This window comes from Platalea leucorodia (assembly GCF_965183815.1).
Source record: "Platalea leucorodia genome assembly, chromosome: 17".
Taxonomy (NCBI): domain Eukaryota; kingdom Metazoa; phylum Chordata; class Aves; order Pelecaniformes; family Threskiornithidae; genus Platalea; species Platalea leucorodia.
In genome coordinates, this window is record NC_138839.1 from 384,432 (window position 1) to 407,348 (window position 22,917).

At 46.8% G+C, this 22,917-nt stretch overlaps 1 protein-coding gene across 1 annotated transcript in view; it reads right to left on the reverse strand.

Annotated features, from left to right (window-relative positions):
• Nucleotides 1–22,917, reverse strand: part of CAMTA1 (calmodulin binding transcription activator 1) — a gene marked incomplete at its 3' end in the record, with an annotated part of 321,803 nt that overhangs the window by 131,945 nt on the left and 166,941 nt on the right. The window contains exon 6 of the mRNA XM_082328970.1: nucleotides 6,917–6,988. Coding sequence (XP_082185096.1) covers nucleotides 6,917–6,988 — 72 coding nt within the window. The remainder of the gene's footprint in view (nucleotides 1–6,916; nucleotides 6,989–22,917) is intronic.

A 22,917-nucleotide genomic window follows, 5' to 3' on the forward strand; every position in this document is an offset into this window, starting at 1 on the left:
GGGCTCTGCATTTTTCAGCAGGAGTTAACCCTCAGGTACCCATAGCCTCTGACCATATAATAACAATAAATGGCACTTTATACCATCTTACATTTATATTCTCTTCTGGATTTCCTTAGCTTTACGGCAAGCACTGAGCAACAGCCTCTACAAGGGGGAAGAGACTGTGCATGAAGACCTCGCAAAAGTAACTAGCGCTAAATGCGATAGGTCCCCCAATGGCTCCACCACGAGTCGTGAGTGCCATCGCTACCATCACTCTGATGGGATCCTGGACCTCGGACTGCTCAGTCGCTGTCCCAGGGTCACCCAGCCCATCCGCGCCACGATGCTGCGGGTCATCACAGCTGCGTGCTCGGGGTGCCGAACCATGCTAGCGCTGATTAGGTACCCCATGCCATACTCTACTGTACTTCAATACATGCTTAGTTTCATCATATAGGCTAAAACTCACTTTGGGAAAACGTCCCAGTGTAGCGGCAACAGTTTATATTCCCGTTAGAAAAAATGCAAAGGCTCATTATGCCAAGAGCCTAACTTACACCTTGCTCCCCAACAATATGGGACCGATCTAAAGTGCCCACAAACAGCACACAATCTTCAATGCTTTATTGCCCAGTCATTTCTATTTTACCCAAATGAAAAATAAAAACCCATTACTAAGCAAAAGTCTCAGGAATTTTTATGAGATTGTAATGCTTCCAATTTATGTGAAAAAGACCAAAATCCTCCAGCTGTCTGTTGCTCCTCCAGCCAGGGATGTGGAAGATGCTGCTGACGCAGCGCAGCACAAGCGATCAGACAGGGAAATGCTGCTCTGCTGGGACACCATCAAAAAAAAAAATGGGAAGGTTTTCCTCTCGCTTAGGACATAATGGAAAATTTGAGGCAAAGAAATACAGAATGAACACCAAATTTCCGCAGGACAGCTGCAGACGTCACATAAAAACTTCTAACTGATTCTCAGGCCTTGATACTTTCTGCCCACAGCTTTCAGATGAGGCGCATTTTAGGAAGGGAACGCTCAGGGAACATCAAGCATCAGTGTAGACATAAATAGTAATAAACGGCTGAATATCAAAGTGTATCAGAAGGATGAATCCAGGAAAAAACAGTTTAAAGAGAAAATATTGCATGTCTCTGACATTAAATCAGTGCTTACGGACACTCTGCAAGGTACAGCTGGTGCATGCAGAACCCCATGAAGGATACTTAAAGACCGCTAACAGAACATTGCCCAGCTACAGTGTCCCCTTCAGCATCTCCTACTTGCTCCTGCCAGGACAGACGTCTTGCCTGGACATCACCACTAGTATGACTGCTGACGTCCCCTGACTTTCCCCTGCCATTTTTTACCCCATGGTAAAGCATCCCAGTGACTCCTGTGGCTGCTGAGAACACCCTGCAAGTGTGCAAGGAATAAAGATGCAATGCAAGTTTTTCCCCCCGGCTCCTAGAGGACCGGATTATCGCATTTCAGCAATTACTGTGAAAGCCCGATTTACGACAGGGCTCTGAGGGGTTCTGGCGTCTCCCCATGCCCGGCGCAGCTCAGCCTGCATCCCGCTCTGCTTCTCCGACTCACCTGCGAGAACGGTGCCACTTACACACTTTTTCATCAGTTTTGAATTATTCAGCGAGCAGTTAATGCGCATACCGTGTGAAACCGCTATCTGCCTACATATTGCTCTCGAATGCTTGTTAGCCTTAATTTGTTTGATTGGCCGAGATGAATAGGTAAACACCAACAGACTGAACATCCCTATCCATTCGTATCAGTATTCCCCGCACCTCCCATTTACACAAGCATCTTTATCAAGAAAATCTCACCTGTGCAAACGTTATTGGCAAACGAATAAGCTAATGAACATTCTTTGAACAAATGCGTGGGTTTTATTTGAACACATGATCATAATTCATTTTATTTTATTCCAATTTTTCTATAGCTGAACAGGAGGATGTCCTATCATGTCGGCAGCACTCTGTCAAGGATTCCTGATCTTGTCTTGCTGTGGCTGTCACTGTTATTAAATTACTGCAGCAAGTGGGGGGTCATTCAAAAAACCAAACAAATAATAAAATTAAGGAAACCTGAGTGCCTAAGATGCATATTTTCCCCATATTTAGGCAAACAATTACAGAAAAGATGGCAATACGAGAAGTTCTGCCCTGTGTCATGAAGAACTAATATTTAGCCACTGTCTAAATTGATAAAAAGTTTCTAGCATGATCCTATAGCACAGTTTATGTACTACTTAATTAAAAAAAAGGGCAACACTTTTAAAAAATGTATTACTTCCCATAAGTGCAGCACCTTAACACCAGCCCTAAAAAAGATATCAGAATCTGCTAAAGGCAGGACGGAAGACGGTGACTGTCCAACAAACTAGTCTCCAGCTGTATGGCACAAGCGTGGAAGAGAGCAAGAGACACATCAGTATTAACAAGCAAAGATGAAGCCTGCCTCCAATAACCTTTGCAAACAGCAGCCAGCCCTGGGAGCCTGGCAGCTAGATTAATTTTAAATTCCTGGGGTGCCAATTACCAATCCACAAAAGGGAATGCTGCATTTTGCTACTCAGCTGTGCCAATGTTTGAAAATTGTCTGTATCTGAGAATCCACATTTCCCCTGCATTAGTCATTATGAGTACAAACAGGGTTTTTTCCTTCTTCTTCTTCCATTGACAGAAAATCTGGTGCCATTTTGAAGGTCTAAACACGCGCAGCGTGGGTGTTCGTACACGCACGTCCTGCTGGCAGACAAGCCAACAAACCCAGTGGCAGCGTCTGTGCACTGAAGCCTTTCCAGGAGTCTGGGGACCTGCCATCACTCATGCCTAAAAAAAGGCTTCAGCAGCACTGTTCTGCGCTTGACTAGCTGCAAACAGCTAGGGCGCTGCTTCTTTTAGGAAGCTAACAGGTAATGCAAAAAAAAAAAAAAAAAAGTGCTTTTAAGGCAGCACTTCACTCAGAGCCAGAATAAACATCGGAAAGACAAGGTAGTGCATGATTTTGGGCAGAATGCAAAGACAAGAGCTATTTCTTTTTAACAATCCGGATAATTTCCTTGGGAATGGAATCATGGAGGGCCAAGTGAAAAGTTTGGAAACGGGAAAGCATTCCAAAAGTGCAGGCAACTCGTTAAAGATGCAGCACGTTACGAGGAGGGTTTGCGGCAGCCTTGCTGTAAGGTGCTGCTGAAGAGGCCTCCCCAGCGCCCCTTGAAGAGGTCATCCGCATCGCCAGCCCTATTCTTTCCTTTGCCTGTTGCTCAGAGCATGATCTCATATTTCCAGAAATCAGAAAACTGAAAGAAAAATATGAGAACCCCATGCAGGAAAATACTACCAGCACCTTGGGTCATGATTCCTTCCCTCAGCTCCCAAAGGTCCACGTGAGCGACTGCCAGCGCCCAGGGCTGGATGATCTCCTGCGCAGACACTACAGTGCTTGCTTGGCAATTACAACATCTATTAGAAAAATATTAAAGGTGTTTGTGGTAAGGCAGCATTTAAAATCCATTACGAAGAAAGCTTGAAATGTCTCAAAAATGTAAACCCCTTCAGAACAGACAGAGAGAGACCTCAGCTGTGGTGCCTGTACGGCAGGATAACTTCTCGTAGCAGAAGTTTTGCCTGCTGACGGTTCAAGCTGGCTGGTTTTCATTTCTTATCCCTTTGACCAGTCTGCAGGGAGAAGGCACGCCGTGCCAATCATAAATGACAACGCAAAGTTGTTTAAGAAAGAAATCTGATACCACCATATAATTAATGGCTATAGCGCAGCATAAATGCACAAGAGAGACCTCTAGTCTCCGTGGCTTGTTTGAGTCTTGGCCTTTATGCTGAAAACACCAGTCAGAAAAGATCAAGAACAATTGCATGGGGATTTTTAATCAATATCTAACCTGACAATAGGATTTGGAAGAAGATCATCCCATAAAACACAGGCGGCATCGCAGACTAATTGTATTTACTTCCTGTTGACCAGAGACTCGCGGGCAGAGAGCTCCATATCCCAGGAAGGTACTATGTGACTCTCTAAAAAAAGTGAAAATTACCCATTTGCCTCTGTGAACTAAAAAGCCAAACCTTTTGCTGGAGGTTAATGTTAAACATTGTCTTGTCTGTATCTGTTTTGGAATATGAAAGTCATTTATCGGGTGGTGTTGAAGTGGAAGACTCTGAAGCAGATGCACAAAATACCTTCTCCCTCTCTCCTGGCCTCACTTGCCCCAAATTCACTGTGGAGCCGAACAGAAACATTGTGCAGATGTTAGAAAAGCATCATGGGTTCTTGGCCGGCTCTTTTCTCTCCAGCTGCGTAACCCTGAGCCCATGATTGAAGGATGCCCATTTATGCCTGGGAGATGGTCTCATGAATCACAGACCCCCATTCCTCGGACAGCGGAGGCACAATGAGTCCTTGTTTCTGAATACAAGTATACTACACTCACAACGAGATGTCCTGCATCACGTTTTATAAATAGGCTCGTGAGAAATGTACGTTCCATCCACTCACCTCAATCCAAAGCAAATATCAGAGCAAAGAAGGTGGCCTAAACGTCGACACCCACCATCTGAATGTGAACGAGCCAGACCTCAGGGTGCAGGTAAGAAGATTCTGTGGTGCTGCAATGCAGCTCACTAGGTAACAGCTTGCTAACTGCCACAACAGCCAAGTCCAGCAATACTTTGAGATAGCACGCAAAAAAACCAAAAAGAAATACAAAACTTGCAATTAAAGTTAAGAGGGGTGACCTACGGGGGGAGGACATCTGGGGGAACAAGCGCAGGCTGGCCAGTCTGCAACGCAGCAGCGGTCGGGGAGCACTTGGGCTATGTGAGCATTGCTCCGGCTGCTGGATAATGGGTCGAAATCCTGGGAAATTTCCTCATGGGAGGATGGGAAAAGCTAGAAAATACTCTCTCAAATGTAATGGAAAAAGCTTTGCAGTTTGGGAGCGAACCTCCCTAAAGGTCACAGCCCAATTTTAGGTTGGAGCTCTGCAGTTTGATTTTGCGTCATCTGTTCCCCTTGGGATCTAATAAGGACTCTGCTGTCTGCCCTGAATTTCATCAGAAACAGGGGCCTTCCTTAACATTTTCAGTTTATGTGAAAACATTTCATGAGCCAAGCTGCCCTTCAGGGACACTGGAAACCTCCTGGCACCTGTGGTGACTGTGCGCGGGCTGAGGGCTGCTGCAGAGTGGTGACGACGGAGGGACCTGTGGCACCTTTCATCCCAGTGCAGTACTGGTATCTCCCCGAGCTCCCGGGGCGGTGGATGGAGGATGCTTCCACCAACTCCCAGCCCGAACTCCTGTTCCTGAGTAGGCAAGAGCAGAGAAACCAAGTGACCTGCTATTCCACCCGCTGTGGTCCTCTCTGCCTTCACACGGACACCCAGGACAGATGCTGACTGGGGAAGCACTGCTGTGCCATGCTGGAGGGAGTTCAGAGTTCCCTTGGAATTCTCATGTCACACCATCCATCACGGGCACCGGCAGAGACGGATGCTGAACAACAACGCGAGCAGCTGTCTGCCGCCCCAGGCAAACTGGACCGCAAGTTTAGAGGTTTTGCTCAGTTTGGCACACTGAACCATGAACGTTTAACGGCTTCTTTAGCTATACCTACACCCCACTCCCCCTCTTCTTGCTGCTCGCTGCATCCAACCACGGACGCAGGTCACGACCTCAAAAAGCTGTGGGGGAAAGTGCTAAATGTCTGCAGGATTGCCATGGTTGCGCTGCGTGTTCAGCAGAGTCACAGCTTTCCTCTGTGGAGGTGAAATACCGCTCCCACCGCTGCAGCGAAGTGTCTTCCCCTTTACTTACACGTGGCATTTATATGCAGAGGATGCAAACAGAGCTGAGACGCACATAAACATCACAGAGGACAGTGACATTTTGTGCACGTTCCCTTTGAACGGTGCGGGCACCGTCCTCTGTGGGTCGTGGGGCGTCTTTCACGCAGCCGTGACAGCAGCAGCGTCGTCTTTTTTAATACGGAAGCACAATTGCAAAACCAGGGGGGAAAAGGGATTGTTTTCCATTTGCTTCTTGAAACAGCTGTCACTTCCCTCAGACCTGCTTGTTTTCAGGACTGCGGGGGTTTAATCTTTAAAACAATAATATTATTACAATATGTGTCAAATGCTGTTTTCTAACAAAAGAAAACAAATTACTTCCATTTTGTAAGCAACAGCAGCCAGTCAATAATATAAATAGCTCCAGAAACGTAGGGTTAGCATCTTGGTCCAGCGAACGCCCACCCTGGGCAAACTCCCGCACGCGAACCTGAGCACACCCACTGCAGCCCAAGGAGCCCTGGGGGGGATCAGGCCACTACCCAAGCCCCGCAGAAATAAGAGGAAAACTCCGCTTGACTCCTCCAGGGGCTTCACTGTGCCCACAACAGCCAGAAGAAAAATCATTGAGTGACCCCAAAAAACTCCCTTAAGACTAAACTCCCCACCGGAGGAAAGCAGATCCACCGCAAGGCTGGCCACAAGGTTCACCCCAAATTCAAACACAGCCACAGGGCTAATTTCTCTCCCACACCGTCGTGTGCCAGTACAGCAGCTGGCTTCGCAAGCTCCTGTGCCTGCCTTGCTTTTGAATGGGAAAACACAACTGAAAACCTTAAAAAAGTCTCACTTTGGCTGACTCTCTGTTTAGGGAATGTTTGAGCTGGCATCAGCTCTGTATTTGCTAGAAACGGATCCAGAGAAAATAAATATATCATACCTCTGAACAGAGACATACAACTAAAAAAATCCCCATCACCTTCAGACAAACAAAATTCCCCCAAACAATGAAACAGGGGACTGCCGACCTCCCCAGCAGCAAACACGGCCCTACGGGCTCAACCGCGTTACCCCCAGGAGAGAGGGATTTGTCGTCATCCTACCTGCAGAAGCCAGTAGCACCTTCTGTGAAACGTGGGGATGATGGAGGAATGGACGTAGCAGCCGTACAAGCACTAGGGACACAAAAAGAGAGAAAGCAGAGTCGGGTTAGCGAAGGAAACCAGCACCTGAAGAGGCAGCGCCGGGGACGGGACTGGCAGCACGGTATCCGCTACCGGAGGATGTCGTTTCTGAAGTCGGTCCAGGGCTGGTAACACACAACACCAGATTATAGCACCCCAAAAAATTTTTTAACCATTGCTGCAGGTTACAGAATCGCTCTCCTAACGCCCCCGCTGCACCGGCACGCTGCGATCCCCCGCAGCTCGGCCACCCAGGTGCGGCCGGAGCAAACCGAGTCTCCCCACCGTGCTCTGCATTCTGACGCACAACACAGAGGTGGGTTTGGTTAGCTGCGTTTTAATCTTTGCTTCGACATATTTTCATTTTTTAAAAAACACAACGCAAACATCTCTTTGCTCTGGTTTGTCGCCTGGGTATGTAAACTGAAAATTTAGGGTTTGTGAACTGAAAAAATTGCTGTCAGGTATGTTATACAGCAAAATGTCAGAATATGGTTGCTTTTTTTCTTCTTCTTCTTTTTTAAATGAACTCCGCTTCTCTGATTAACTGAAATCAGTAAGGCTAAGGAAATCTTTCTGTAGGAAAAAATAAAATTTCCAGTACGTTAAAACTTTTCAACACTGCTGTCGGTTGGAAGCTAAGCCCAGCACAAACCAAACACACAGAACTGTTTTTAATTTAAAAGATCCCGGTACAATACCTGTCCACAAGATTTGTTTATTATTAAAGAAAGCAATACTATTTTCTGACTCTGCTGGCTTTTAATATAGCGCACATAGGGGACGCGCGTGTGTGTGTAATGATATATTCTCCCATACCGAAGGTGATTAGTTTTCCCTAAATGCGAGATTGCAACAGCCCAGCAACCTGCTCGCAGCTTTTTTCAGATATTTCCCGTGGAAGATCGTGGGCCATGCATATTTTAGGCACACCAGTATTCTGCCATTACAGAAGGAAAAATAAATAAATCCAACTGCAGGGGATTTTTAAGGGGAATTTCTTTTTTTTGTTTTACTCCAGTGACTGCATTGATTACGACGACTCTCATGATGAACACGCTCTTCCCTCGCTCGCAGCCCTGTCTGCACCTTACCAGGGGTCCTCACCAGTCCGGGGTGCGGGAATCGTCACCGAGCATCCTCCCAGCAGCAGTGGCTGCAGGACGGGACGGCCCTGGCTCTGGCCAGACTTCAGCAAGACTTTAAACTGCATTAAGTGGGACCTAAGCAGATGGGTACTGGAAAAAACTTGTTGCTAAATCACCACCCCAGTTGTCTCGAATACCTGTTTCAGCAGATATGGATGCCATGGCATCAACAGTGATGCAAAGGTTGGTGTGGCATCAAGGCTTTACCGGTGCTGGTGGGAGTAACCTGTGCTCAGTGCCCTGGTGACGCCGTTATCCCGCCCACGCACCAGCCTGCGCCGGGACACGGCTCTGTCCATGCCATCCCCCCAGTGCAGCACACTGCTTGTTCACACGAACACAAAGGGGCCTGTAAATCTTCATTTATAATCCTTCTGTCTGGAAGGCACCTCACAAACTGCGAAAACACCTGCAAGCAGCAAGCTTGCCAGCCCCGACATCATTAGCTTGCCCTGTAACGGGGCGAGCGTGGAGGTGTGTCGTTAAACACGCATGCTTATCGGCGAGCACACGGGGAGGCTGGCGGCAGCGCCTCCTCTCCAAGATCACCGCTCGCAAGGTCGGCCTGAATTAAAAAGGATTTAAGGACTGCTGGCTGCTATCACCGAGTTATTTTTAAAATACAAATGACAAAGATTAATAACGTTTTTAAATGTGTCAAGGGTACATTCCACACACAGAAAAAGCAGGGAGGAAAAACAGAGGGGAAAAAAAACCTGCAGAAAATAATCCAAAGAAAAGCTTAACATTTAAATCCCACCACTCAGCCTGGGGAAAAGCAGACGCCGTTTGTTTAAGATAATCCCTGACAGTGACTCCTGGCTGCTCGGCACTGGGGGCTGCATTAAAAGGTCTTTAGTGTTCGGTTCTGCTGACTCAGAGCTGGTCCCCCTGCTTCGGGAAGCAGCGTGGTAGGTGCAGCATCTCCCAGTCTGACCAGCTTCCCAGCGAGGATGGGAAAGCTGGTCTGGAGCATGCTGCTGGAGGAGCAACAGCGAGAAACACCCACAGCGCCTCATGCAATATACATCAATATATATCAATATATATCAGCACACCCCCACTTGATTCACAACCCCAGTTTGCTGTGAAGTCAATCGAAACTTCACCATGATTAAAACAAAAAATAATGACAAGCACTAGTGCCGAGCTCCTTGTAGCTTGCTGCATTTAGTAGGTAGGAAAGCTGCTCTCTATCTCCAGATCTGTCTTGCGTATAATTCTAGAGGAGTCAAAAATGAATTACGTAAAAGCATCCCACCTCCATGAAACTGGTTTTCAACGTTGCAGCAAACCCTTAAGAAAACCCTGATGGTTCACAGAATTTACAAAGCATCCAGCATACAGAAGTGACTTTTTTTTTTTATTTTTCTTTTCTTCCCCCTCCCCCATGTGGCACGGCATGGGAATCTAGTTCTGGATTGATGTTTTGGGGCTGGATGCTCTAACTTGGCTGGCTGGGATGAAGGAGACCTATGTGTAAGCAAGACCCCGGCCTCAGAGAGACAGCGAGGAACTCCTCCACAGGCACCGTGCGCTTGCACCAAGACGTAACACGGCTGCAGAGGAATGCACTGTGGTGGGAGAAACACACCCTGGAAACCCAGCTTTTGGAATAAAGACAAAAGGAGTGATGGTGGCAATAAAAATTACATTAATTTTCGGATAAAAAGGCATTAAAATGTTTAAGACACAAATAGAAACCTTAGAAATCTGAGCTTCATTGTTTTGGAGAATTTTCAAGGTTAATGAGTTAAGTGCTGTTAGATGACAAAATCTAAAGTCTGATAGCACGGTACACGTGGGTTTACAGGGAGAGGGTGCATAGAGGCGATTTTCCTACGCTCGGCTCCGCTCAGACCCTCGCCTCTCGCACGGGGCAGCGATGAACCCCTCTGCCTCGCACCGGGTCCGGGCCGCCAAGCGCCCGCTCGGCAGAGGGCAGCTCGACAGACGACACTGCAACTAATTAGGAGAACGGAATTACCTCACCGGCTGGCCTTAGGAGACAGGTAACCAGGGCACACTTAATGCCTTCAGCTGAAGGAGTCTTTAACACGAATTCTTGCTCAAAACAGGCAAAAGGGGTTTCATTAGCTGGGTTTTCTTTTTTTTTTTCTTTTTTTTCTTTTTTTTTTTTTTATCGGGGAGGTAAAAAATGTGCAGGCCTGTGTATCTGTGGCTATGTTAATGCCAGGCTGGGCGCTCAGCCAACGCATTAAGTGAAATCGAATTCCTGAAACCAGCTTTAATCAGCAGATTTTTAAGGTTAGAATGACTCTCTCCTCTGGAAGGCTTGCCAAGGTTAATTCTGTCCTGAGCAGGCTGAATTAATGGGCTGGACAAGGGAGAACTTCTTTTTTCATGATTCTCTTTTAAGTTTACAAAACCTCCAGGAGAAAAGAAATGGCATTTCTGAACCGTCTGAGGAGAAACGCCACTTCAGCAGCTTATCGATTTCTGTTTTGAGAACAGAGGCCGAGACGTGAGCGGCCGTCACCTCCCACGGGAGCCACACGGCGTTGGAGCCGGCATCAGCGTGCGTCCCGGAGGAGCCCCGAGCGGCACCGGCCGAGGGACACGGATGCCGGCCTGCGGGGATGGCTCCTGTCCCCGCTGCCACGGTGGGACAGGGATGCCCATGGCAGCAGCGGCGTGGTCCAGCGCTGCAGCATCAGCTCCCGCCACGCACACCACAGTCGCCTTTCGGGGAGCAGTGTGCTTGTACTTGCAAATTACACGGCGTTCAGAGCCGGAGGGGGCACAGAGCACAGACTTTGTCCTGAAGTCCTGCGGCGGTGGGGGATCCCTCTCTGTGCTGACAAACAGCCAAGAGCAACCACCCACGCGGCTCCCCTTGAATGCGAAAACCATACCTGCCTCGAGAAGTTCGTGGTTATAAGCACCTTCATCGCAACCCCCACACTGCTCCCAGAGAGCCAGGCCCTGCCAGCTCCACTTCATCTTGCACCTTTTTAGAATTGACGGATAATTAAAGAGAAAAGGGCCTTCTCTGGGCAGAGGGGGAGAGTTGTGCAATTACAACTGCCTACCCTTCCATTTACATGCAGTCCACATCTTGCATTATCAAACTTCTGAAAACTGGAGGAGGGGAAAAAAAAAATCAAAGTATTAGTGGATTTTTTTATCCCGAGCTCCTTAAAGTGATTGTGGCTTATTTAAAAATAATACAATAATGCTGAGGTGTTCTTCCTTAACAAGAACACCTTGGGAATGGAAATAGGAAAGCAAGAGAATCAAAAATTCAAGATAGGGTTGGACAGGCTTTGAAATTCTTCTCCCTGGTGAGTTACACTAGTGGATATTTAAAAAAAAAAAAAAAAGCCTAGATTTTGTTCAGATTTTCACACTGAATTCCCAATTCCCTTAATAAGAAGCTAAATCAATCTTTAGAGAACAAACCACGTAAGACCTGTGGCTCTAAATTATTAAAATATACTCGAGTAATTTTATGGTGTAAGGCTTCAACTTCCAATACCCCAGCAGCCTGCAGACATCACAAGCAGGATCCATACAGGACATTTTGGAAAAAGGACCATGCCCTCTGCCTGCAGGCTTACGGGGAGGCACGGATGGACCAGGCTCCTTGCTCGGCGCCACGGGTGCATGCTCCTGCCACAGCACCTTTCCTGAACAGCAAACCTCCGAGTGCTGGGCACCAGAGATGTCCCCGTCCTCCCGAGGGGCAGCCGTGTCGGCGTCCCTCTCTGCCGGCCAGCCAGTTTTTCAGATCCTCCTCGTTTCTTTTGGAGAGGAAAGAAGAGAGGGAGGAAGGCACTTGCCGGGAAAGGGCACGTGTTCCCTGTGCGAACCCTGACAGCTCGGGATTTGCACCGAAATCCCTAAACAAATAGTCTTTTCGAACAAACACGCTCATGGCAACAGCAGTAAAAAATGCCCCAAATAATGGCATCTGACTACCAGACAAGTGAAATCCAAACCACAGTTTAAAAAGAAAAAAAAAGAGAAAAAAAAGCATGAAATCATCACAATAGGGGATGTGAAATTCCTTACGAAAAGGCTCCTGAATCAAGCAAGCGCACCTGCAAAAGAAAAGGCTGCTGCCTGCAGCCACCTGAGGCGTGGTGGGAGCTAGAAGCCCACATAGAAATGGTCACCAAATACCCCAAGGAGCCCAACGCAAGGGAAGCCTCAGGTCCCAAGAGCTGCCCGGACGCATGCTCCAACGTGTGCCGGCTTCTGCTTAGTCCTCTGCTCTGCAATGCCGTTATGAGCAAAGGCAGGCGCACCTCTGGGAGCTGGTTCTGGTGCCAACTGCGCTAAAATTGAACGTAACGTTTCCCATGGCCCACAGCAGGACGGCAAAGCCCGCGGTAGGAACATAACACCGGTGTTTAACAAACGAGGGACAGGGACAACAAGTGCTTCAATGGCCTGTGACACCGGTAGCGCGGGAGGATGGAAAGCCACTGCCACCACTCTCAGCTCTTGTGGCGGTGTTGAGCAGCGCACACTTAAGTCTAGCAGCTAATCACATCCCCATTACGCCACTGTACTGCACGGGATCTCCCTCTGTAATTACGCCGACGGTTTCAGAGCTTCTCCACCAATTTCCATCAGGGAATAGCATACTGCTTACCGTGGCAGCACTGCTACCGGGGATCAAACCTCCCGGGAAAGCCAAATGAGGCGCTAGCTTCATTCTTCTCATCATCCTGATGATAGGGTACAGGTCTCCTAAATTAGCGGCTGTATCTGAGCCCAATGGAGCTCTGCCCTTACCCTCAGCCTGCCCACTACCTGCGCAGCCACGCACCGCACCAGGAGAGGTACACCGCAGGAACTGCAGCCGTGCAATAGCACGCAGGCTGCCTCTGGTACAGATTTCTCAGATGTAGAAGGGAAAATGGAAAAGCATCTTGTAAGTTCTCATCTTGGCATCCTTCAATGTGGGAACCTGTGTTTCGGAGATACCGGTCAAAACGCAACAATAAAACCCGCTCTCCCATCCCTATCACAGACATTTCCATTTTCTGTTCACATAGATACCGCTGTTGTCCCGTTCTCTTCACCAACTTTTTCATATCCCAGCAGAGACACTATCCCCTCTTCCTGAAACTGATTTATCTGGATTTCATACAAATCACGATCAGAGAAATTTGTTAGGTGTTTGTAGTAATATGTTTGTTTTACACGTAGGAGCGATTTTCCATCTGTGTCTGTAACAAGTACCCACAAAATTCTCTGCTGATCTTCTCTGACAGGGCAGAGCATGGTTAGAAACGCAAGGCAACTGGAAACCTCGAGTCTCTAACGTGAGCTGCCTCTTGGGCACCAAATTAGCAAGCATCAGGGAAAACCCTCAAATTTTACATGCGTCACCTCTCTTTTCAAACCGACCCTCCGAGATCAGGTTATCTTGTAGCAGATGGTCCTTCCTTCAGGACAGGGATGCTAAAGCCACGGACACGTTCCAAATTCATTTAAACATCAGATTAGGCTCGCCCCTGTCAGCCGCAGGAGCTGGGAGACAGCAGCAGCTCCCGCCTGCTCCATTAATCAAAATTCAGCGAGAAAAGCCAACGTGCTGCTATGAAACCCCCTGACTCAATGCCAACACCACGCAAGGGGAACCTAATGCCATCAATCTTACTTTTCCTCCCCCGGCAGCGCGATGCGGCTGGGGAGGGGGGAGCAACAACGGGGGCTTGGCCAAGTGAGCGGAGAAGCAGGTTTTTGACAACTCTCATAGGGCGAAGTGATGCACAGTGACACCAAGTTGACGGGGACGCGACGAGAAACCGACCTCGACGTTTCTCTGTACAGATTGGCCCTGGTTCAGCTTTTTAAAACAGGGAGGTGTAACCATGGCTGAACCCTGTAGCGCTGAGGAATCACCCGGGGGGGCAGGCGGGCTGTACCCCGAGGTCTTATTTTGATCTAAAAAGGGAAAAAAGTGTCATAACATAGGGAGGCATCCAAAATTTCCCATTACTGCAGCAAATCTTCAACTAAAACACTGCTAAATGTGTTTTCCCACTCCTGATCTTAGTAAAACACAGACATTAGACAGGTTGGGATTTTCCTCCAACCTTTATAGATAGTAACTTTGATTCAGCAAAGTGCAAAAAACATGCTCGTATCTCAGCGCTGGACTGATCAGCGCTGCTGGCGAGGCTTGCCTTTTATCGATGTCAAAACTTAAGCAATTGCTTACAGTTTGCCAGTTTGGGCAAGGGGTCCCTATGTACTGACAGCAGATCTCAAAAACCATCTTAAAATTTCTATACGGTTGCAAAATCCCGGAGAACCTGACCCTTCATTTCTGGGCTATAGCTGGCACAGCTGCAGCATCGCAGTGTACCTCTCTGCAGCATCGGGGCACTGGCCGCCGCTCAGGCATTCAGCCTGCTGCAAGAATTTTGGTTTTAATCCTATTGGCTCTTTTTCTGACGTGTTTCAAACCCTCCTGATGCCCTTGATGTCACCAGCAGTTATACCTAGGTGATGGTTTCTGGATTGAGCCCAGGGATCTCGTCTGATGGCTAATCAAGGGAGGAGAGGTTACTGCAGCCTCGAAATCTAGAGCCAAGCTCTATTTGTTGCAGGATCTTGTCACTTCTGGTAGCTTTTGTTACCAAATATTGTTCTGTTTACCTCAGGACTTGTTAGAAAGCAATTTTTGAAATGTTCAATATTTAATGAAATATTTAAATGTTTAATGGGTTCTTTTTCAAACCCCGTTTTCCCTCTGTGGAGTTCCGAAGTCACTGCAAGGATTGCGGGTTTTAACTTTCTTACTGTTAGAAATGATTCTCCTAACGACATCAGCTAATTGGCAGAAATCTGCATACATGGGTACCAACCTTTGGTGCCCCAAATTCTAAAATTGAAATTTTATGCCTGCAATCCTATGCTGTATGCCTGACCGACGCCCCTCCACCCTCCCAGTCTGATCCTCAGACCTTTCTTTACCGTAGTCCCGCCGCACAGACCATGGCTCTTCACCTGAAAACTTCTCACTCATCCCTGCAAATGACTCCCGTCTTTGGCACACTTTGCTGCATCTCCCTTATGTGCAGGAAGGAGAGCAGTCCCTAGAAAGTGATGTATTTTAGCATCTTCCCTTGGTTTTTCCAGTGAGCGCTATTTCCTTTAGATCTAGTCTTGAAACTCTCTATGTATTATGTTGATGCATGAAAAAGAGATACGCTAAACTGCATTACCTGTTTGATACTGAAGGATAGTGATGTCTCCTCTTTTAACACATATGTGCTTTTTTTCCCTAGCGCAAAAAGAAACGGGTCCGGGGAATTTGGCACGCTGCATCGCTGAGGTTCACCGCGCAGGCAGCACAGGGAGAGGTGCCTCGTTGGAGAGAAAGGGGACGGGGACTTGGCGGTTGCGCCTCAGCAGAAACTCCCGCTGGGCTTCCCACCTTCCCCGTTAAGACGCTAACGGCGTGCAGATGCTCTCCTCGCAGGAAGGGGCTCAGTAATCAAAGCCCGTTGCGCAGCCGGACACCACGGTATTCTTTCCATCAGACTTGCCACAAAGGAAAAGTTACACAGAAATGTCATTATGAATCCAGTGGGGCTGTCACGCAGTGGGTTAAATTATTTCACAATAATTATTATTATTTTATAATGATAAATAAGTTGGTAACAGCGTTTCCCAGCCTGCCCAAACCTCTCTTTTCTATACCTGGTCTTTATGCTGGCAGCCTGTGTTTTCAGTAAGAGCATTTACTGGTACTGTCCACTGGCTATCGAATCCTCTGGCACTCACCCATTGATCTCCTACCTGCAGCTCAACAGCAAACTAAAGTCCAAGGTCAAGCCTTTCTGCGGGTTGTCTACGTCCTGCCTAAGCCCCTGCCTTTCCCGTCTGAGGGAGCCTGGCCATGGACCCGGCCACCGACCCATTCGCCATTTCTGGGGAGGCCAGGCAGGCGCAGGCAGTGTCAACATGGAGAAATTCGCCTTTCCGTGACGGCGAGAAGCACATCGGCTTCCCGACCTTCCACTGCAGACTAAAACAACACCACAGCACGCTACGTGCCAGCTATCAAACTCTTAATTTTTTATACTAGTAATTCTTTTAATACGAATTCTTTAAATATTTATGAAAAGAAATGCACAAGGCCAGTTCAACAAGAAGCGATAGCTTTAATCTTAGCATGCTCTGCAGCAGTCCTGCCTGCTGCTCTGCAGCAAGAGAAACGACTTGCAGAGCCGCCTAATCCCCCGGTGGTGAAGCTCCAGCCCTGCTGCAGTCGGTGGGAATTTCACCGTCAGCTGCAACGTGGCGAGAGTTTCAACATCTTTCCTAAGTCACCTAAACCGCGTCCTGCACTATGTCACGGTATGAAAAGCAAAAGGCGCTGTTTCTCAAAAAAGTGAATGTTAGACAGCATCTCTACAAGCACAAAATTTGATACGAGTTTTCTGTTATTTGCAATGCTGTCAACTGCAAGATGATTCAATAGGAACTGCCCACGCTAGCCTGCTACTTTATTGCTCAGATTGGTATTAGCCACACACTTGCAATTGGGTTATCCTTGAGTTTTGACTACAACTAACCTCATAAAATCTTTCACAAATTCCATAGGAAGCAAAATCCACAGCCTGGTCCTGCTGTAGGATCATTGGTATGCAGCCGCACACCCCCACCTGCAGTAGCTGCCTGTTCATAAATGCATATTTCTTTATTAATATGGGGATACTTTAATCTCAGTCTAATTTTACCTTTAGGGAAGCTATATCCCGAGGCTGCCAGGAGCTAAAACCCTCCAGATGCAGCGGTGTCATTTGTATTCAAAGCAGCAGGTCTATCTGTCAACATGTTTGTCTCCCCTATCTGCCAACTCTTATTTATAATCCCATTCAGATTAATGAATGACAGTAGTTCTCATCACAAGAAATCTGATTAATCAATTTAAGTACTTAATCACCCCGGCCTGGGTGAGAACCGTACGGGAGGGATGCTGCCTGGATAGGGACAAAGTCGTGAGATGTAGGAGGAAAACGTCGCAGCTTTCCCTCGGGAACAATTCAAGCAGGGAGCACGCACAGGATCCTTGATGGGATTACGAGTTTTCCAGGAGCCGAAAGTTTCCTTAGGGCCAGTGGTGACAGCCAATTAGTCATGAAATACCCTTTTCAAACTGCCTCCTAATCTGACACAAAAGGCTTCACGCTACCCACTGCATTCCCCAATACCCATGTCGCTCACCACCAAACCCAGAAACTATAAATCGTAACAAAAAACCCCATGGGGGATGACCATGACAACCCAGCCGGGCATCCCGGAGGCCGCTGGATTGCTCTGAGCCAGCTGATAACCCAGCCGGGCATCCTGCTCTGAATTAGTTCCTGCCCGTCGCTTTCCTGTACCACAAAGACCCCCATGGCTTGGCGAACACCAGCTTGAATATTCTAGAATAATCTCCAGGGTTTTCTGGAGACCTGAAAGATGTTTCAGATGACAGGTAAGAGCAAGGTTGAGTACAAATCACAGATTTCTAGGAGGATTATCTAGGAGAGAGGCCATGCAGGGTGAGCACTGCTCTGAAGCTACTCTTGCAGGTGCTCCGAACGACATGATAAAACCAAAAAAATTTATAAAACATCCGAATGTCAGGAATAACATCATCTTCTCTTCCATGAAAGAGAAGTTTACAGAGAAGTACCACTCTTTGCTGTGATATATCTGAAGATGTATCTGAACTCCATGACAAAGAAGCAGGTGTTCGTCATGAACTGGCTCTGGATATTAAGATAAGGGGCATCTTGCGAATACACCAGTCAATATTGCTTCAAAATAAGCAACAGCTGTCCTGCCGCCAAGCCTCATCTCATGGCCACTCACTGGAAATTAAGATCAGAGTCTCCCGATCATGCTCTTCAGGAATCAAAGCCCAGCACTTTTAAATCTTTGCATCAGTGATCTGATGACAAACAGGGAATTGCTGCAACCAAAAGTTAATGGGACCAAAGGTGGGGAGCCAGCAGCGCAGGCAGGGTCGTCACATGGAGGGAACAGGATGTTTTGGGAAGACGAACTCCCTTCAAGGAAAACAAGCATCTGGGTAACCATTTCTCCAAGATGGGGGCACGTTTCTTGGAGGGTAATGAGGGCTCTGGAAAGGATTACGCAGCCACAGCTTGCACACTGCTTCATGTGACAACCATGCAACACCAGGGCGAAGGGAGATAATCTGGTTCTTGGACGCATACTCAAGGGATGCTGAAGAGATGAAGGAAACTAGACATAAAAAGAAACAAACAGATTTGGTGTCTGCAGCTGAAAAGCTGGAGGTGGCATAAGGAGAGGACTGGAAAAAATGTATTGTGGTGGGAGAGCTGGAGCACAGCCTATTTTGTTTATTTTAAAAAACATAAGGCAAAAAGTTCACAGTAACCAAATACCATTACCAAAAGTATTCATGGAGAGACAAACGTTGGCTACTTAGTGACTAACCTAGGAGAGAAAGACAAATAAATGAATGTCTAGAAAATCAGGCCAAACAAATTTAAATTGAAACTAAACTACCCAGTTGAAATATCAAAGCTTCCTTACTGGAACAAATTCTGGGAGAGGTGGATGGTCTTATCTCCACCTCCTGCTCTCTTCTGTTCCCACCTAGCTGCCTTTCCGAGACGTGTGCTAGAGATAAACCAAGCAACGCTGAGACACGGGTACCAGGCTGAGATACATCATGCACGTGGCACGCGTGAGGTCAACCTATATATTATCAACGGTTCTGTGCTCTTACCATCCCTTGGGGACACGGGGAATATTTGGTAAGATTTCTGGGAAGCTGCAATGGTAGATCAGGGTTACAGCCCCTGCATCATTGGGACAACCTCCTCGGCGCAGCTGGGCTAGAGGTGTTTGCGGCACTGACAGCCCGTATCAGTCACGCAAGGGAAGAAAACTCATCGACGGATCAAGATGCACACGCTGCACGCTCCAAGCAACCTCTGCCCAACCAGGTATGCAGGATACGGGGATTCTCACTGGGCAAGACTTCTGACATTTACCCCTACCACCTAACCTCAGAGGGACTCGGAGACAGATGTCCCATTTGGACCTGGGTACAAACAGGGTGGCACAAGCTCTACGGATGCATGGTCTAATGACACTCTGTTAAATATGAAATGATCTGAGTTTGCAAATGATTATTAAGAGCAGATCTGACATAAGCTTAATGCGAAACCCAGACTCTCATATACTTAGATAAGGGAAAAGCAGCCCAACTACCCCGACATCAGCAGGGGCTTAATAAGAGGAAAAGCAGTACGAAAGGCTGCTTTGGCTCCACAAGATGGTTTTCTAACCCAACACCGTCCTGGCCGTTACTCAAGTGGGATACATAAAACCGACAGGACAGAGACATTACCCGGATCCCTGCACATCATCTAGACTCCAGCAGCTTGTGCAACCGTACGTTTTCCCAGGTATGAGGGTTTCTTGACTGTCACCACAAGGTTAGAAGAATTGTGAGCTGGAAAATCATGGAGCATATTAACGTCAGACTGAAATATGACCACAATACACAGAAGTATTTTATACTTATTCTCTTTTAGAAATGTTATAAAGACAATATAATGAGAATGTTGCAAACAAGTCAAGTGTTTTCCTCCTAATCCGGCAATAAAAATATGTCAAAGAAATGCCTAAAATCCTAATAGGAGAGCAAAAAAATAATGGGCTAGGCTATGACAGGATTTAGCTGCAAGTTTACTCGAAGGCTTTAATCATGTCTACTACACCATAAATGGAAAATCAGATACAAACCTGTATGAACCATTAATGTCTGCATTGGTCCTCTCAGCTGCTGGGGGGGGCTGAGACCGAACAGATTTGGCGGAGGTTAATCAAGAGAGGTAGAGGTCTAAATACATTTATATCTGAGGAAACACTGCGCAAAAAAAGGATTGTTGAGCTGATCTTAGTGGAGACTCGACTGACTGAGGTAGCAAATACACAATTATAAAAAGATTTAGAAAGTGATTAGCCATTCCATTTTAACAACTGCTGTAAGAAAAGAACAAAGGGTTTCTTGATTAAATTAATGTCTGATAAACTTAGAATGAACAAAGAGGAAATACACTTTTTTCAGGGCATGGCCAGGCTTTGGAAGTCAGCATCATGGAAAAGGGGGAGTTCGACATTAGAGACGGACTGCAAAGGGCTGAATAATTTAACGACTTGGAGCGCGGCAGAGCTATGACGAAAGCCGGGGCAAGAGGCGTCGACAGGGAGAGCATCAATACCTCTGCCTGACCTCGGATCTGGATTTTAACCCTGGGTTCCTGTCGGGATGCTCTCAGCTGTGCTCTGTTCAGCAGGGATGCCAGGAGAGAGCAGGGGAAGCGAATCCCACGGGACACCCGATGGGGGACCAGGAGGGTGAAAAGCGAATACCGTATCTGTGGGAAAGAGACCAGGATGGGCTCAGAGTGAGAATGTCAAATATGCACTAATTACCACAAAAACACCACCACCTTCTTAAGCCCACCTGCCTTTACTGCGGCCATCACACAGGCAGGTTGTGCAGAAGTTAGAGAAGGTTTTTATTATCCAGCTGAATCTCTTTTTCAGAAAAAAAAAAAAAAAAGACGGTTACAGTATGGGGAAATGAGGCAAAATCTGATAGTGCCCTGGGGAGATGCAGGCTGAGCCAGTATTTTTTGCACACACACGAAAGAAAAAAGCCACATCTGCTAATGCCCACGGCGGGGTACAGGGTGCAAGCGCATGAGGCACACGGGTCTGATGCATTCACCTGCTTTCAGATTCGGATAAATAAGGACAAGTCTAACAAATGCAACTTATAGCAAATATATAGATATCTAAAAGAACTTTTAGGAGCTATTAATTATACACGCAGTTTTATCTTGGATTAATTTTGTGCTGGAATGGACCAGAAGCCTTAGCCGAAATCTTTTTTTGGCAGACTCTCCTGTGCAAAATTAGCCCTGGAGTTATCTGCAGACATACTACGCTGTGCCTACAAAGTGACGCACTCAGCTGGTTTGCGAGATACCCAGTTTCTTGGTCCCGTTCTCTTTATACTGCTTACTTACATTAAAGACCAGAAGCCACTGAAGTCAGTGATTCAATGATCAACATAGTCTTCCCCATCTGGTCACTTCAAGTTTTTTGCAAAGGTGGTGTAATTTGCATTATAGCATCAAAAATACTGAGTGGAAAGAGAGCACGGTTATGGCGAGGCTATTTGTATTCCATCAAAGGAGCTTCAGAAGTTGACATTCCCTTCCCCATTTCAGAAAGTCATTTAAGGTGTTCAGCAGCTCCTGAATTCTGAAAATTGAATCTAAGTGCATGGAAAACTTGGAAGGACCCGACCTTCAAACCTCCTTCCAACGAATCCCTTAATTAAAAAGCATTTACACAACCTAAGACAAATTATTGTGTATGCCAATACTAAATCTTCCCATTCCAATTTAAAATCCTTAGAGCTTCACTATCGCTCACAAGCAATGGCAGGAGCTACAGTAAGCAAGCATTTAAGAATGTCTTTCTGGACAAGCTGTTGTAGAAATACTAAGTTTATATTGCTTGCAACCAACCTACAAATATTTCACTCCTGTCCCAAAAACCCAAACAGCAAAGCATTCATTTCTCAGCATTAGTGTGCCTGAATTTACTGAAGTTCACCACCAGCAAACAGCTGAGTGGTTTTGACATTCAATAAGCAGCAAAAAGGTCGACGTTTTACTTGCATTAATTTTTTATCAGAGAATGGAAAGCTCATTTTTGTGACAGATAATGAACGTTGGAAGAGGTCTGCTACAGCAAGGCACACAAGACCAGTGTATCCTCTGTATGAACAACGGCAGAATTTCAGAGACCTTCCTCGTGTCTACCTGAGGTGACATTGTCTCCAAGATTTTGCAAGTTATTGCTCTGCCTTCTGAAGAGTTCTTCAGGAGTATTTAACAGTTATGACACTTGGACTGTTGAGGAAGGAAAATACAACTCTAAACACACAAGCACGTATCTTTCATATGCACTGAGACATTATGGAGAATACAAGCAAAAATCGCAATCTAAGAGCAAATTTCCTTCTTGTTTGTAAAATAACAGTAATTTCTATCACTGGCATTCAAAGTATAGATAACTAAAGAGGATTTGTCTACACATTGCCAACAAAAAGTTTATTTGCATTCTTTCAGGTGGAACGGGACTTCAAGGTGGAGGCATCTTGGACCTTAGGTCTGGACCGTCCCTTTCCTCCTGCCCTTTGGGCCGCTCAGCCGGCAGGCAGAAAAGGTACGGTGCTGCACCGCAAAGAGCTGTCCCTACGCTCTTCTGCATGGACTATCTCCTTGAAGAGACACTCAGAGAGTCCTGCCACGTATTGCCCACGTAGTGCCAGCTACCGCATGGCCCCCGAGACCTTTGACTCCACCATGCCGGGACCGTGTACCTGCCACTTGGAAAGGATGCTCTCACGCTTCCCCAGCCGCTCAGCTGCCACAGCAACGACCAGATACCCACAGCAAAAGCACATCGATTAAGTACGTAATCTGCAATGTCTCCCATACACAAACGTGACATGAAGGGATTTAATTTTGCTTTAACTAACTTGTCACTAGCATCCAATTATAGAACCGGTGGGCTTTGCTGATTAATTATGGATTAACTAGATGCAAGCCTTCACACAAATTAATCTTATAAACTCTGCTCATACAGATGGGATCTTACACATCCCTCTTCAACCTTTTGTACTTTTTAACTAAGAAGCTGAAAATGCTA